Source organism: Balaenoptera musculus, chromosome 14 (assembly GCF_009873245.2).
Source record: "Balaenoptera musculus isolate JJ_BM4_2016_0621 chromosome 14, mBalMus1.pri.v3, whole genome shotgun sequence".
In the NCBI taxonomy this organism is placed as follows: domain Eukaryota; kingdom Metazoa; phylum Chordata; class Mammalia; order Artiodactyla; family Balaenopteridae; genus Balaenoptera; species Balaenoptera musculus.
The window spans coordinates 38,218,657-38,236,766 of record NC_045798.1 but is presented as its reverse complement, the minus strand read 5'-3'; the positions used below and the strand labels follow the sequence as shown (position 1 = coordinate 38,236,766).

The 18,110-nt window shown below is 41.3% G+C and overlaps 1 protein-coding gene across 1 annotated transcript in view; it reads right to left on the bottom strand.

Moving 5' to 3' along the window:
- Positions 1-12,782: 12,782 nt before the first annotated feature.
- Positions 12,783-18,110, bottom strand: part of COLEC12 (collectin subfamily member 12) — a 191,988-nt gene continuing 186,660 nt past the window's right edge. The window contains exon 10 of the mRNA XM_036823213.1: positions 12,783-14,244. Coding sequence (XP_036679108.1) covers positions 14,225-14,244 — 20 coding nt within the window. The 3' untranslated portion in view covers positions 12,783-14,224. The remainder of the gene's footprint in view (positions 14,245-18,110) is intronic.

The following is an 18,110-nucleotide window of genomic DNA, read 5'->3' as shown; positions in this document are numbered from 1 at the left end:
TTAGGACAGTGAAACTATTTTGTATGAGACTATCAATATAATGATGGCTACATGTCATGTGAACCCTAATGTAAACTATGGGCTTTAGTTAATGTAGCACTATTGGTTCATCAATTGTAGCAAGTGTAGTGCACTAATGAATGATGTTATTAAGAGCAGAAACTGGGGGAGGGGGTGGTTGAGAGGGTATATGGCAGCCCTCTGTACACTCTGCTCAATTTTTCTGTAAACCTAAAACTGCTCTGAAAAATAATGATTAAAAAAATTTACAAGTTATGATTTTAAGACAAAATTATCCACAACTTGGAAATAACATAAAAGGATGAATATACATCCGTGCAAATGTCATTCTGTCGCATTGACCAACAAGCCCATCAACGGGCCATCAGAACCTTTAGGGAATGAAACTTCGGCAACTTAATGGCTCAAACGCTGTAAAGCTGGATGTTAATGAAGATAATTGATAAGCTGCCAGTGATTTTTGGCCAGTAGAGGAGCAGATGATTTCTGTCTGGCTGAAGAGATAACTCCAAAGGTTATGGCCCTATTGTCCTGTTAGTGTAGCTTTGTATCTAATTTAGCAACTAAAAAAAAATTATTTTTATTTTTTCACTTTGTAATTCTTTTTTTTTTAAATTATTTACTTATTTATTTATGGCTGTGTTGGGTCTTCGTTTTTGTGCGAGGGCTTTCTCTAGTTGCGGCAAGTGGGGGCCACTCTTCATCGCGGTGCGCGGGCCTCTCACTATCGCGGCCTCTCTTGTTGCGGAGCACAGGCTCCAGACACGCAGGCTCAGTAGTTGTGGCTCACGGGCCCAGTTGCTCTGCGGCATGTGGGATCCTCCCAGACCAGGGCTCGAACCCGTGTCCCCTGCATTGGCAGGCAGATTCTCAACCACTGCGCCACCAGGGAAGCCCTGTAATTCTTTTTTTAATTTTTATTTTATATTGGAGTATAGTTGATTTACAATGTTGTGTTAGTTTCAGGTGCACAGCAAAGTGATTCAGTTATACGTATACATATATCTATTCTTTTTCAGATTCTTTTCCTATGTAAGTTATTACAGAGTATGGAGTAGAGTTCCCTGGGCTATATAGTAGGTCCTTATTGATCATCTGTTTTATATATAGTAGTGTGTGTATGTTAATCCCAACCTCCTAATTTATCCCTGCCCCCACCTTTCACCTTTGGTAACCATGAATTTGTTTTCTAAGTCTGTGAGTCTGTTTCTGTTTTGTAAATAAGTTTATTTGTATCATTTTTTAGATTCCACATATCACTGATATCACATGATATTTGTCTTTCTGTCTGACTTACTTCATTTAGTATAATAACCTCTAGGTCCATCCATGTTGCTGCAAATGACATTATTTCATTCTTTTTTATGGCTGAGTAATATTCCATTGTATATATATACCACATCTTCTTTATCTATTCCTCTGTCGATGGACATTTAGGTTGCTTCCATGTCTTACCTACTGTAAATAGTGCTGCAATGAACATTGAGGTGCATGTAACTTTTCGAATTATGGTTTTCTCTGGATATATGCCCAGGAGTTGTTATTGCCCTGTTAGTATAGCTTTGTATCTAATTTAGCAACTTTTTTTAAAAAATAGACTTTATTTTTTAGAACAGTTTTAGATATACAAAAAAATTTAGTAGATATACAGAAGATTCCCTTATACCCTCCACCCAGTTTCCTTTATCTTAACATCTTACATTAGTATGGTACATGTGTTATAATCAGTGAACCAATATTGGTTCATTATTATTAACCGAAGTCCATACTTTACTCAGATGCCCTTAGTTTTGACCTAATGTCCTTTTTCTGTCTCAGAATCCCATTCAAGAGACCACATTACATGGAATTGTCAGGTCTCCATAGGCTCTCCTTGGCTTTGACTGTTTTTTGTTCCTTGTTTGTTTTTGATGGCCTTGACAGTTTTTAGGAGTACCAGTAGGATATCCTTCCATAGGAATGTGTCCAATGTTTTCTGCACGAATAGACTGATCTTATGGGCTTTTGGGAGACAGACCAAAGGATAAAGTGCCATTTTCATTACATCATATCAAGAGTATATGCCATCCACATGATTTATGACTGTTAATGTTGGCTTTGGTCACCTAGCTAAGGTAGCACTTGTCAGGTTTTTCCATTCTCTCTCCTCCCTCCTAGCAACCACTGATCTTTTTACTGTCTCTATAGTTTTGCCTTTTCCAGTTGCTATTATTGGTGACCCTTACAAGAGAGGTTGTCGAAAGTGCTACCTTGCTTTTAAAGCTCCTTAAGATGATTCTATGTGCCCTTCAGACTCTTACCAGGTCACATTAAGGATAATGGTATTGTAGACAGAGTGGTGGGAGAGTGGAATGGAAACAGTGCTGAGTTTGAGGACCCCTCTGCTACTCAGTGCCCAGTCCTTTAACACCTTCAGCCTCAGCTTCCTCATTTTGTAAAGTAGGAAATGTCATAGCAGTGCAATGACACTATAAGTGATAAAATATCCTAATCCACTGAGATGTTTGTCTGAAATAAAATTATATGTGTGAAACACTTCCTAAGCACTACAGAAAGATAAATTATTACCATCTAGTATAGGGGTTAGCAAAATTTTTCTGTAAAGGAACAGATAGGACACGTCAGTTTTGTAGGCTATCTGGTCTCTATTGCAACTGTTCAACTCTGCCATTGCTGTTCAAGAGCAACCATGGACAGTGCTTAAACCAATGAGCACAGCTGTGTTCCAATAAAACTTTATTTATAAAAACACGCAGGGGGCTGTATTTGGCCCACAGACTATCGCATGCTGACTCCTTGTCTAGAATATGCGTGGAAAGACACAAACCACTCTGCCCCCTTCCTCCTGAAATCTCTTCCAAATATAGTGCTGGCGAGGACATTCAGTAATTTATTGGGAGTCTTGACGCACAGACTACAAAGACTCTAGGTGGATTGAGCCCATACACATATGATATAAATAAATAAATGATGGAATAAATTAATAAGAGGGGGAGAAGAGACAGATCTCAAGGCTTGATCCTGAGGCCAGATGTACCACTGTGGTACTGCTGATTGTGAGGAGCTCCAGGGAGTGGTGTATCCTTGAACATTTTATCCTGGGTGTCCGATAGGTGGAGGTTCTGAAGACTAGAACGTCAGCAAGGATATACAGTGCTCGGCCATCGCATAAGACGCCTGGGGAGAGAATGGTGCCAATTTGCAGAAAATAGGAAAAAGAGGGTGTTCGGGTGAGTGGTAAAGGGGTTTGAGTAAGGACGTCAGGGTGCCCCCAATTTCCTGTATTCCCCAAAATTCCCACAAAAGAGAAGAGCTGAAAGGGCTCCTGCTCTGAAGACAGGCTAACAATTGCCATCCATGGAGGAACTCTTTTTTTCTTTTTAATTTTGCAAAGTTTTCTAAATAGGTAGTGTCAGTTTGCAAGCCCCCCGAGCTGGGTGCTAAGCATGCGGAGTCCTCGTTATCTCACCCTGGGAGGGCTGGCTGCTGCCTTGTCTCGGAGGACAGATTTTATCTTTTTTTTTTTTTTCTTCTGGAACTGCCTCCTAAATGCCTTGTGACAGCCAGGTTCCCAAGGCCAAGGGCCTCACTCTGCTTCATTCCACCTGTGCAGTTGCAACTGGGAGGAGATGTGTGAGAACTGGCTGAACTTTCTGATCAATTTTTCCCTAAATCTAAAACTGCTCTAAGAAAGTAACATCTATTAGCTAGTGGGAAGCAACCGCATAGCACAGGGAGATCAGCCCTGTGCTTTGTGACCACCTAGAGGGGTGGGATAGGGAGGGTGGGAGGGAGGGAGATGCAAGAGGGAAGAGATATGGGAACATATGTATATGTATAACTGATACACTTTGTTATAAAGCAGAAACTAACACACCATTGTAAAGCAATTATACTCCAATAAAGATGTTAAAAAAAAAAAGTAACGTCTATAAAGATAAGGAAAAAATGGTCCACTTATAAATGTCATCCCCCCTTATAAATGTCATCCCCCCCTTTTGCCTCCTATCCCCAGATTCCTCCCCACAATGACTGAGTCCACCTTTGGAGACACCCTTCTTTGGGTGAAGTATCACCTTCCCAGCCTTTCTACCGAGGTTTTTCTCCCTCCCTATCCCTTCCTCTGTCTCTTGTATTAGTGGCATTGGGTTTTTATTATTGAGATTTGGTTATTCTGGTGCAGACCCTGTAGGGTGAGGCTGGATCTTGTCTGAAGGTTGAGATCTGTGTCGTGTGAATAACTGGAGACAGGTGTCTCCAGGGTGGACCCATGGATCTGTAGGCAGGAGAGGGGCACTTTGGGGGTCTAGATGCCTAAAAGGTGCTTCTGGACAGGGGGTTTTCAAGGTGATGTCAGGCGGCACCCTGGAGTGAGGGAGGGAGCAGTCCAGGTGAGACCTCTCTTCCCTGGAATCCTCCATGGCTGGCAAGCTCTGCTTGTCTAGCAACTGGATGCTCTCTGTGACTGTTTATCTTTTATTGTGCTCTAGCCCTGACTGTAAGCCTTCTCCAGAGCTTCTAACCTAGAGAATGAAAGGGAGGGGTTTGGTCAATGCTTGGATGTGAGCGTTGACAGAGCAGTGTCCCCGTCCTGCTGTGATGACAGCAGGGATCCATGAGGCCCCAGGAGAACGTGAAGCTTAGGGACACATCAGGTTGTGTGGTCCAGGATGTTAGCCTTCAAGTGCTAATCTTGGGGATTGGTTTATTTTCTTATGAGAAGTGGTATTTTCTTATATCATCTCTAATACTAAGTAGGAGATTATTTCTCAAAAATAACAACGGGGCTAGACGGGGAAGGATGAGAATCCAGAGTTCATGCAAATGTTCAGACAGAAGATCAGCCTTGCCTGCTTTTCCGTGGTGCCCAGCGCCTTCCTGCGGGGGTTTCCGGTTGCTGGGAGCAGCCTGTCTCTGGCAGGTCTTCTCCTGGGTAGGTTCAACCCCAACCTGTATTTGGGTAACATACTGGGTTCCTGGCCTCCCCTGCTCTGGCCTCACGAGGTGCCCGTTGTGGCAGGGTGCGTGTCAGCGAGCTGAATTAGGGAGGAAAACAGTCCCCACGGGAGGAGGGAAGCAGCAACCCCAAATGCCAGGGCCAGTTGACCAAGCTGCCAGTTCTTACTGCAGACTGTGGAAGAATGCAGCACATGTGATCCTGTTGCCTGCGATGGAAGACGAAAACAGGAAAAGGTAATGCTGGGGCTCTATGATTTCAAAACACTGTGGCCACAGAGTTGAAAAGTGAGCATAAACAATCTTGAGCAGATGATTTTTTCATGCCTTCAGAAGAGTTTGTGCAGTGGCGCTGGCTGCTCCTAAGCTGTCATCATCTTAAACTCAGGTTTCACCTGCCTGGGGGGGGCAGGCGGAGGACTTCAGGACTTCAGTGGACTTTAAGGCAGTGCTTTTTCCACTGAAAGAACTCTTTCAAATGGACACTGGGGTAAAAAAAAAAAAAAAAAAAAAATGGTAACAGCTTTCTCTTGGCTGATCCTCTTTCTTTTTCTCTTCCATTCTATGCATCTTTGTGTCTGTGTTTGTCTCCTATCTTTCTTCCTCCCTCCCTCCTTCCTTCCTTCTTCCCTTCCTTCCTTCTTTCTTTCCTTCCATCTATCTATCCATCATTTAATTTTGGGGGGCTTTTTTTTTCTTTCTGAGAAATGCCAGGCTCTGTATGAAGGTGCTGGTCATTATTCCTTGTGCCTGTTGATTTAGGCCTCTTGTATACTTCACCCAGTGAAGTTGTAGGTATAGGGTTGAAATAGGTGAAGTTCTGGTATAAAATGATTATTTCTTTGCAGAGTGTCAATTAAGTGGCATCTTATAGGACCTGAAATCCAGACTATTTTATGAAATGGACTCCAAACTATACCTTTGGAGTAAAAAGAGCTTATTTTCACATAGTATTGTCCAAATGGAGGCATGGCAAATAGTTCTTTAGAAACAAGTTGTTATTACCATCAATAACAAGGTAGTGTGTATCTACAATGTCCATGATCATTGTATATGCTGATTAAGCAAGAGAAAAATCATTATTCATTTTACTATCTATGAACATCATGGGGGAAGGTTGGAGCTAGGAAATCTTTTGGCGGGGGCAGGATTATAGATTTTTAAGAGCATGTTAGCAAGTCCACTGGGGACTCTTTCTTGCTTTTTGTCTGTTTGAGCAGGATTTCCCACAGCATTAGGCTTCCGTGCTGTTCCTCTTGTGCCCCTTTCCTTCCAGGTCTCAGTAAGTGGGACCTGGAGCTGCCTCATGCAGCTGAGTTCAGCCAGCCTCTCCCATATCCTGTCTGACCTTCAGCTCTCCTTTAGTTGGCCTTTTAGAGTTTGGTTGAAGTTCCAGGAGAGATGCTTCCAGTGGGATTTGTGTGGAGCAGAAAGTCATATTTCTACAGGTCATGAGGAAGAAGGTAGAACCTGTGAAAAAACTACTTATGATGGGGCCAGAGCCTTTCCATGCAGCCAAGCATCTGTCCATCCATGCTTGCATCTATCCTTGCAACTATTCATGCATTCATCCTTCCATCTGCCCCTAAAACAAAGGGAGGACACAACGGTATATGAATTCATTCTATTCATTTTGGGTAGATACGATTTATATGCATAAAAAGACTAGTGTATTTCATCCAAGTTTTCAAACTTTTTTAAAAAAATAATGAACCTCAAATGGAACCTCATATGAAATAAATATGTAGCCATCTGGATAGTGATCTGGAGCTACATTTGCTCTGCAGATACCCTCCTTCCATCCACTGTGGCCCCTTCACAGGATCCCTGGGCTCCCCAGAGCACAGTTTACAGACTGCTGTATGAAACAAAGTATTGGTGATGTGGTAAAGGTGGTGGGTCTTGGGGGAATTAAGGAAAGAGCTCACTGGGGGCTGCAGACTTTTGAGGAAGTGTCTTGAAAGAGAGGGTGTCCTTGAAAGGGGAGTCATGTTTGGACCTGTGAAGAGGAGGGGGGGCACACACTAAGTGGCAGGTAGAGGCCAGGGATTTGATGAGCAAAGGCCCTGGAAGTGGAGGTGGGGTACAGGTAGGAGGGGTGTCAGTCAGGGTCCAATAAGAAAAAGATGGCACCCTCAGTCTGGAACCAACTGGAAGCCAAGAGCCAATGGAGCCCATAAAGATCTACCTTCCAAAACCCAGAGAATGGTGGAGAAGGGATCTGGAGGGACAAATAGAAAATAACCACATAGAGAACTGCTGGGTTAGAGCTGAAGGACTTGTATCAGTTAGCTCTTGTTCCAGTAATGCTGTGTAATAAACAGCCCCCAAATCTCAATGGAATATATATTGCATTAGATGTTTATTCTCACAGGTCTGTGGGGTGGCCCAGTGGCTCTGCTGCAGGCTCTGAAGGTTGGGCTGGCTCTGCTTCTTGCTGCAGGTCTGTCTTGCCTGGGGCAGCTTTGTGCCATGTGTGTTCATTCTAGAGCCCTGGCCACAGGGGCAGCAGCTACCTAGAGGAAGCCCTCCTCAAGGTGATGGCAGATGTACAAGAGGGCAAGCACAGTTACCCTAGGATTTCTCAAGCCTTTGGTCACATCACATCCACCAATATTGGCCGAAGCAAGTCACCTGGCTGAGCCCAAGTCAAGGGGGCAGGAAGGTACCCTCCTCCCAGAGAGATAGGGGAATTACAAATGGGTGGATGCAGGGAGGTATGGAGAATTGGAGCCAGCAATTCAATCCACCAGAGTCTCCACAGTAAGGCAAGTTAGAAAATACAGTTGGCCCTTCAACAAAGGGTCAGGTTAGGGGCACCGACCCTTTACACATAACTTGTGGTCCTCCCTCCATATATGCCATTTGGTTCCTCCGTATCCATGGTCTGCATCTGCGGATTCAACCAACTGTGGATCGTGTAGTACTGTAGTATGTATTTATTGAAAAAAATCCAGGTATAAGTGGACCCATGCAGTTCAAACCTGCGTTGTTCAAGGGCCACCTGTATGTTGTACAGGAGGGGAATTGGTGTGGGTGGGTTTGGAAGGTGCAACTATTTATACTGCTTCCCACCCATAGCCATACTCCTTTCCTTTTATCATAATAGAAGTTTTAGCTTGGCATGTGACTGTATTTCACAGCTAAAGCCTATATTTCCCAGCCTCCTTGCAATAAATGAGGCTATTTGACTAAGTTCTGGCTAAAGAGATGTGAGTGGAAATGATGTCTGCAATTTCTGCCTTAAAGGGATTCAATTCTCTCTCCACCTCTCCCTCAGGCCTGCTTCCTGGAATGTGGGTGTGGTGCTGAGCCCTCTTGGACCCTGCAAATGCAGGCGATGGCTTCAGGATGGCAGAACAGGAATATAGTAGGAGGGTGGCTCCTTGGCTGGGCCGCTTATGTTCATACAGTTAGAGAGAGGAGAAGAAGCTTCCATCTTATTTAGGCTGGCATTATTCTGGGTCTTCATTTCAGCAGCCAAATCTGTAATTAATACCAACTGATAGGAACCTCTACTCTTATACCTAATTGAAGGGATAACACAGAGAGAGATACCAATTAATTGTTTTCAGCACTTACTGGACTAAGAGAGAAGAGATGATCACAATTTAAGTTTTTCTCCCTGTCACTCCTGTCTAGTATTTTGAAAGGCATTATCAGTGAGCTAATTGTCAATGCAAATTCACCCTAATGATAACAGGACAAGCAATGCCAGTTCTGAACCAGTTCTGGACCAGTGCTGGTTCTGTCCATGAGCAGAGGGCCTGGTGGGAAAGAGAGGTGCGGGGAGAGAGCTATTTGTCGCTTGTTTGAATATGCCTCACAAGCAGGAAGTAGAGAGGAGGATTCAAACCTGGGGCTATTTGGCTCCCAAGCCTGTCTCCTTTCATTTGACACTAATTATATCAGAGAACTCTGTGAGACGTCCAGTTACTCTAGAGTCTACGGTGGTTTCTCCAAATTGGACCTCTTTGGACATCCATGGCATGGGCGCCAAGTGGACTTTTGCCTCTTTGCTCATTGATAACAAAGAGATTGGTCTAGTACTTTTATGTAAGTAAAGAGCACGAATCATGATTCCTCCATTATCTCCCTGCTTCTATTAGAGAGACCTGGTGGCTTGACTGATTTCTTGTGGCAAAGAACAAAATACAACCCAGAAAGCCCAGACTCTCAGGAAGGTTACTGTTGGATCATAGGAGACAGTGTGGCGGGGTGGAAGCTAGGTGGCCATGGGTTCAAATCCCAGTTCTTGGAAAATTATTTAACCTGTCTGATCTTCAGTTTCCTTGTATGGTAGTTGGAGATAGTAGGTGTTATTATAGCTCCTCTAGAGCCAGCACTTTGTGCTGGTTTATGTCAGGCCTGGCCTAGCTCCTCTGCTCTCAGGCACAGGAACTGCTTTTAAGAATCTTATAATTCCCTGCAGCTTGCAGGCATTATTTAGTGGGTCACGGCAATGAGTGATGATTAAAGAATACAGCAAACTCTGGCACCAACGGTTGGAAGACTGGCCAAAGGACAATTCTCCATCTCTGGCCAAGAGGACTAACCCTTTCGTTAAAGCCCATTTAATGACCTGCCTGGTTGAGTTGTTGGCGGGAGTATCCTTGCTGGCAGCTGACTCCCAACCAAGTTGTACGGGTGATCCCTGTTTTACAAATTTGGGCCTAATAAGTCCTTGGGGGAAAGCTGGAGGCTGGGATACAACCCTGCCTATGGCAGGCAGGGCTGGACTGAGATAGTTCATTCATAGACTCATTCATTGAAAAGTTTGAAAACCAGGGGCTCTGCTTCTGGAGAATTAAAGTTGGTTTTCTTAAGCCTGCTTTTCTTTGGACTTCTGCCCACCTGGTGTAACCTGGGCATGCTATGTACTTATTTGAACAAGTATATCTAGGAGGAGAGGAAAAAGCATGAACGGGTGGAGTGGAATCTCTTTAACATCTGCTCTGTGATTTATAAAATAAGTGTGATGCCATGCCACTAAGGGATACTTTCCAGGAAAATGGAGCTATGGTACAGAGAAATACCTTCTAAAAAATGGCAAAAGTTCACCTATACTTCTAAACCTGTTGAGTATAACAGAAAAGAGATATTTCATTACACAGCCATTTAGAAAAGGTTTCTAAAGCTTTTCCCTGACTCAGGGCCATATTTTGATAAATAGAATGAATCTGCTTTGCCAGTTGATCCTTTTCACTCAATATTCCATTCATAATATGTATATTACATATATATCCAATATAGTGGATGTATAGTAACCAGTTGTTATCAACATGAATTGCTTCATTTCTCCTGCTTGGCTTCTCCCATTCTTCAGTTCTCTTAAGATTTCATTGCTGACTGGCAATATTCACCTTTCTCTTCTTTCTTTCTTTTTTTTAAAAATAAATTTATTTATTATTTTATTTTATTTATTTATTTATTTTGGCTGCATTGGGTCTTCGTTGCTGCGTGCGGGCTTTTTCTCTGGTTGCGGTGAGCGGGGGCTACTCTTCACTGAGGTGCACGGGCTTCTCATCGTGGTGGCTTCTCTTGTTGCAGAGCACGGGCTCTAGGTGCGTGGGCTTCAGTAGTTGTGGCACGTGGGCTCAGTAGTTGTGGCTCGTGGGCTCTAGAGCACAGTCTCAGTAGTTGTGGAGCACGGGCTTAGTTGCTCCACAGCATGTGGGGTCTTCCTGGACCAGGGCTCAAACCCGTGTCCCCTACATTGGCAGGTGGATTCCCAACCGCTGCGCCATCAGGGAAGCCCACCTTTCTCTTCTTAATTCAGTAATATTTAGGCCTCTCAGCTAATCTGTAGATCATCTAACACAGTGTGTGGGTTTTCCTCCATGTTATCCAGAGCATTTGTGTGTAGCATTTGACATGGAAGGAAGAATCAGCTCTTCCTTCAGGGTGCATTTGTTGTGAAAGGATTCAGGCTAGAAGTGATGCTTGAGCTGAATCTTAAAGGAGGTACTTTCCAGGTAACAAAGGTAGGGAAGGGAAGTTCAGGTAAAGTATGGGGGTAAGAAAGAGCATGGAGGAAATTGCAGGTGGCTTGCAAGGCTGTTCTGGCACATAGCAAGGGAGGGCAGGGTTGCAGCTGGAGGGGAGGTTGGAGGTGCAGCTGAGGACCTGGTCACGAGGGCCTTATCTCCCCGGCATGTTTTTCCTGCAGGCAACTCAGAAGATTTTAAACTGGGGGTAAGGGTTAGAATGGACTTAGATTTAGGGACATAAGAACGAGGAACCTGATGATTTGCAGGACAGTGATGTGGGCAATGGGCAAGTCTTCAAATTAGCCTCAGTATCCTCATTCCTAAAGTAGAAAGGTTTTGCACCAAGATTAGAAGAGGTAATGTATGTGAAAGTGCTAAATATATTTAAACTTTTATTATTATTGGACTTCTTTGAGCCATGAATGAGTTAACATAGTTTTTCAAGAGATCAGTTTTGTCATCTGAGGCAAAATACACATGCTTAATGTTGTTACCTGATTTATATAGGGATATATGATTGATTGATTGATTGGCTGCGTTGGGTCTTCGTTGCTGCGTGCGGGCTTTCTCTAGTTGCAGTGAGCGGGGGCTACTCTTCGTTGTGGTGCACGGGCTTCTCATTGCGGTGGCTTCTCTTGTTTCGGGGCACAGGCTCTAGGCGCGAGGGCTTCAGTAGTTGTGGCTCACGGGCTCTAGAACGCAGGCTCAGTAGTTGTGGCGCACGGGCTTAGTTGCTCCGTGGCATGTGGGATCTTCCCAGACCAGGGCTCGAACCCGTGTCCCCTGCCTTGGCAGGTGGATTCTTAACCACTGCACCACCAGGGAAGTCCCAGGGATATATGATTTATGTAGCTTTCTATTTCCTTAAACATCTGGTTTTTAAAATGGGAGGCGGTCTTACTATTTGTTGTCTGCTTTAAACTCTAACTGCTAAAATTAGAAGGATATGGGAAGACCTGGTGAACGCTGCTCACGGAAGAGGAAAAGAAAGGGCTTTTTTCTTTCTGGTTGTGCACTCATTCTTTCAAGAGTCATTTAAAAAGAAAAAGTTTCCATCTTCTCATAGCAACTCAAGTGCTTGAAGACCTCATGACATTTTACCAAAACTCTCCTCCCAGAAGGGCATCAGTGGTGAGGAGGTGAATAGAAACATGGTGTATAAATAGCTAAATATACAGAGGAGTACATGAGGCATCTGGTAATGTGTGATTTTCATCTGATTTTACTGTGTTATTAAGACGAACCCTGCTTCCTAAAGAAAATTAGAACGTTTTCAAAGCTCGAGTCTGAATCCTGCCTCATTCCTTGGTGATGATGTGATCCAGGAAATGACATCACATCCCTGAGTGCCCCCCTCTATAAAATGGGGAGAGTAGTAAGGCCTACTTTTTAGAGCTGTTGGGAGGATGACATGAGATCATCTGATTGAAGCCTGACAAATGATAAGCACTGGGTAAGTTGTTGTTAGGAACACCCTCAGCTGTGGGAGCCAGCACCATTCTCTTCTGAGCATGGCATCAGACGTTCAAGTTGCTTCTGAACATGAATCTTAATTGACACCTAAGAAACCAGAAGAGGGATGAAAAAGAGGATAGAGTTTAGTCTATAGAAGGTCTTGAGCCTGAAGAGGTACCAGAGTCCAGTGCCTGTCTTGTGTCACAGGGCCCAGACGACAGCGGGTCCTACCAGCCCGACCAGACCACATGGACAGGACAGCAGGGCATAAAGGAGCTGAGGAGGTGACCATTCCTGGGCTGCAGAGATGGCATGATCGGTGACCAGGGCAAGACAACACAGTCCACACAGCTGCAGGTGTGAAAATCAAACTCTGTCTTTATTCTTTTACCATTGTATGTGGGATAGGTAGCAGCACTGCTGGGGAGCTCCTTGGGAGGAGAGGAGAGGGAATCTGTTGGATGGAAATCTTACCTTTGAGCATCAGTTACATCTAAGCCTGTTTTCAGCACATTTCATGTTAGACTTTTCAATGGCAAGTCAAGGAGTAGAAGGGAGATGGGCTCAGACAAAAGGTTCTTTGCAAGAGTTCAACATAGTGGCCAAAATTTTATTCTTGCATTTCATCATGCATGTGCCTTGGAATTATGGTTTTTTTGGAATCTGACTTAAGAAAACATAAACTTTCCAGGTAGTGTATAGCTGTCCCCATCTTTCTAGCCTCTCTGCCTTTGGCCGATGTGATGCCATACTTTACTTTCCTGACATTTAATATCAGCTCTGGTATGGGTCTGATACCAAGTATATTCATACCTCAGCCATAAAACAGGACCTTCTAGATAGCCAGATTCAGGTGCTCTGCCCTTCCCAACAGATGCCTCTCCACCACCCCTGACTCCGCCAAAATGAAGTAAAAGCACATCCTGAGTTGACCACTTCCTCTGAGCCTGGCAGACACACAGCAAGAGTCTTGGCTGGTGATGGGCTTGATGCATGGCCCACTTGACTGAGCCACATATATGCTCAGGCTTGACCTACACTGGCAAAATCTGCAAGGACACTTCTAGACATTTCAAGTGATTGACTCCTCTGAGGAAATGATACATTAAAAAATACACATATACACACATATTTAATTATTTTTTTAAACCATAACTGAAAAAAATTCTTTGCCACTGTGTAGAATTAAATCTGACAAGAAACCCTATGAGTTTTTATTAGTACCATTATTGTTTTCTTTGGCTTCATGTACTATATTGGTAAAATAACAAAAAAAAAAAAGAAAATAAATTGTAAAAAGGCAAATATTTTGTACAAAAATACAAAGTTTTAAAAGCTCTTTAAGTATATTTCATATTGTTACTAAGAGTTGACCTATATATCTGTATGTCTGCATATTTTTCCTACATGTGGGATTTTAGAAATGTAAGGTACTGTTTACACAGTATACGTTTTCAGTTCTTCCTAAAGCTCAACAACCAATGATAATCGTTTTTCTGATTGGAGCATTCCATACTCTGGAAGACACGATTTGCATAACTGTACGGTTACTGGCTGAGAAAAATCTATGTGATTCAGTCCACTTGCATACTGAAAATCAATGTATCATACTGGGGGAACACTTTTGTTCCAAAGTCCTTAAGTAATGGCAGATGGTAAAGAACGTTGGCTGTCAATTTTTTCAGTAATTGGTTTTCAGTGCTTTTTTTCAATCTGGTGAGAAGGTGATGCAATGAGGAAGAAGTATCTTTTGCCTTTGAGAACTGTCCGAAAATTTGCTCTTATTATTATATCACAGTCCATTATAATGCAGGTGATAGTACTAAAAGAAAGGAAAAAGGATGGGTGTTAGTTTTTCTCAAAGAACAATGTTAATGTATAATTCAAAAAAGGAACATGTGTTTTTATAGGAAACATTCCAAATACATCGTTCAATAATTATTTTTTCAAATAAATGCCTAGAAATTCTTACTCAGATTAAATAAAAGGTAAAATTCACTTTGAAAGAGCCTATTCTGGGGAATCCTAGTCCCAACTCAAATCCCAAATGGCCAAAGAAGGCTAACAAATGACAAATCTGGGTCACTTGTCACCCTCTACTGTAATCTCTTGTTGAGATATTTGTGTTCTTTTCCTGAAACCGACCAGGCTGGGAGTTCCTTACGTGTCTGGAGACCTCTAGCACTTGGACCAGTGCTTGACACACTAGAGGTTTTCAATACATGACTGTTGAATGGATAAATGCATAATTTGTGCCCCAGTTACTGTCAAAAATAATTTGAGCAAAATATATTTTTGTCATCAACTTTCTTTCTAAAAATTAAGATAAAATTGACATATAACATATTAGTTTCAAGTGTGCATGATTCCAAATTTGTATATCTTGCAAAATGATCACCACAGTAAGTCTAGTTAACGTCCATTACCACAAGTAGTTATAATTTTTTTGTTGTTGTTGTGATGAGAATTTTTAAGATTTACTTTTAGCAACTTTAAAATATATAACAGGATTATTAACTATAGTCACCATGCTGTACATGACATTACATTACCATGCCTTATTTATTTTATAACTAGATGTTTATACCTTTTGAGCCCCTTCACACATTTTGTACACCCCACCACTCTCTGCCTCTGGCAACCACCTGTTTTCTGTATCTATGAGTTCCATTTTTTTTTTTTTAAGGTTCCATATAAGTGCGATCATATGGTGTCTGTCTCTGTCTGACTTATTTCACTTAGCATAATGCCCTCAAGGTTAATCCATGTTGTCACAAATGGCAATATTTCATTCTTTTTTATGGCTGAATAATAATATTCCATTGTATTTATATACTGCATTTTCTTTACCCATTCATCTATTGATGGACCCTTAGATTGCTTCCATATTGTAAATAATGCTATTGTAAATAATGCTCCAGTGAACATAAGGGTACATATATCTTTTCAAGTTAATGTTTTTGTTTCTTCAGATGAATACCTAGAAGTGGAATTGCTGGATCATATGGTAGTTCTATTATATTTTTAATTTCTTGAGGAACCTCCATACTGTTTTTCCATAGTGGCTGCACCAATTTACATTCCCACCAACAGTGCATAAGTGTTCCCTTTTCTCCACATCCTTGCCAACACTTATTATTTCTTGTCTTTTCTATAATGACCATTTTGACAGGTGTGAGGTAATATCTCATTGTGGTTTTCATTTGCACTTCCTTGATGATTAGGGATGTTGAGCAGCTTTTCATGTACCTGTTGTCCGCCTGTATGTCTTCTTTGGAAAAATGTCTGTTCAGATCTTATGCCCATTTTTCAATGGGATTGTTTGGTGTTTTGCTATTGAGTTGTATGAGTTTTTCATATATTTGGGATATTAGCACCTTATCAGTTCTATGATTTGCAGATATTTTTTCCCATTCAGTAAGCCGACTTTTCATTTGTTGATGGTTTTCTTTGCTTTGCAGAAGCTTTATAGTTTGATGTTCACACTTGCTTATTTTTGCTTTTGTTGTCAGATCCAAAAAATCATTGCCAAGATCAATGTCAAAGAGATTATCACCTATGTTTTCTTCCAGGAATTTTATGGTTTCAGGTCTTACATTTGAGTCTTTCATCCATTTTGAGCTTATTTTTGTGTATGGTATAAGAGAGTGGTCCAGTTTCATTCTTTTGCATGTGGCTGTCCAGTTTTCTCAACAGCATTTATTGAAGAGATTGTCCTCTCCCCACTGTATATTCTTGGCTCCTTTATCATACGTTAGTTGACCAATAATCCATATGCATGGATTTATTTCTGGGTTATATATTCTGTTTCACTGATCTATGTATCTGTTTTTATGCCACTACCACACTGTATTGATCCCTGTAGCTTTGTAATATAGTTTGAAATCAGGGACTGTGTCTAGCTTTGCTCTTCTTTCTCAAGATTACTTTGGCTGTTTGGGGTCTTTTGTGGTTCCATACAAATTTTAGGATTGTTTGTTCTATTTCTGTGAAAAATGCCATAGGAATTTTTCTAGGGATTGCATTGGATCTGTAGATTGCTTTGGATAGTATGGACATTTTAACAATATTCTTCCAGTCCATGAGCACAGAATATCTTTCTATTTATTTGGGTCTTCTTCAGTTTCTTTCATCAATATCTTATAGTTTTCAGTGTATAGGTCTTTCACCTCCTTGGGTACATTTATTCCTAGGTATTTTTTCCTTTCTGATGCAATTGCAAATGGTATTGTTTCCCTAATTTCTCTTTCTGATAGTTTGTTATAGTGTATGGAAACACAACATATTTTTGTATATTGATTTTTGTGTCCTGTGACTTTACAGAATTCATTTATTAGTTCTAACATTTTTTTTTGGTGGAGCCATTAGGGTTTTCTATATATAAAATATCATGTTACCTGCAAATAGCGACAGTTTTACTTCTTCCTTTCTGATTTGGATGCCTTTTATTTCTTTTTTTTGCCTAATTGCTCTGGCTAGGATTTCCAATACTATGCTGAATAAAAGTGGTGAGAGTGGGCATCCTTGTCTTGTTCCTGATCTTAGAGCAAAAGTATTCAGCTTTTCACCATTGAGTATGATGTTAGTTGTGGGCTTGTCACAGTCCCTCTATAGAGAGTTTCCCTCTACAGGGAATCCATTTGAGAGTTGTTGTTGTTTTTTTTATCATAAATGAACACTGAATTTTGTCAAATGCTTTTTCTGCATCTATTGAGATGATATATGATTTTTTTCTTTCATTCTGTTAATGTAGTGTATCTCATTGATTGATTTGTGGATGTTAAACCATCCTTATATCCCTGGAATAAATCTCACTTGATCATGGCATATAATTCTTTTACTGTATTGTTGAATTCGGTTTGCTAATATTTTGTTGAGGATTTTTACATCTATAGTTCATGAAGGATATTGGCCTGTAATTTTCTTTTCGTGTAGTGTCCTTGTCTGGCTTTGGTATCAGGGTAATGCTGGCCTCATAAAATGAGTTTGGAAGTGTTTCCTCCTCTTCTATTTTTCAGAAGAGTTTGAGAAGGATTGGTATTAATTTTTCTTTAAACATTTGGTAGAATTCACTAATGAAGCCATCTGGCCCTGGACTTTTGTTTATTGGGAGGTTTTTGATTACTTATTCAATCTCTTTACTAGTAATTGGTCTGTTCAGATTTTTTTATTTCTTCATGATTCAGTTCTTCATAGATGGTATGTTTCTAGGAATTTATTTCTCATAGGTTGTCCAATTTGTTGGTGTATAATTGTTCATAGTGATCTTTGTATTTCTGTGATACCGGTTACAGTGTCTCCTCTCTCATTTCTGATTGTATATATTTGAGCCCATATTTTTTTCTTGGTAAATCTAGCTAAAAGTTTGTCGATTTTGTTTATCTTTCAAATACCAGCTCTATCATTAATCTTTTCTATTATCTTTTTAGTCTCTATTTCATTTATTTCCACTCTGATCTTTATTTCCTTCCTTCAACTAACTTTGGGCTTCATTTGTTCTTCTTTTTCTAGTTCCTGGAGGGGTAGGTTTAGGTTGTTTATCTGAGATCTTTTTTTCTTGATATAGGATGTATTGCTATGAACCTCCCTCCTAGAACTGCTTTGCTACATCCCATAAGTCTTGGTATGTTGCATTTTCATTTGTCTCACCATATTTTTTACTTCCTTTTTGATTTCTTCCTTGACCCA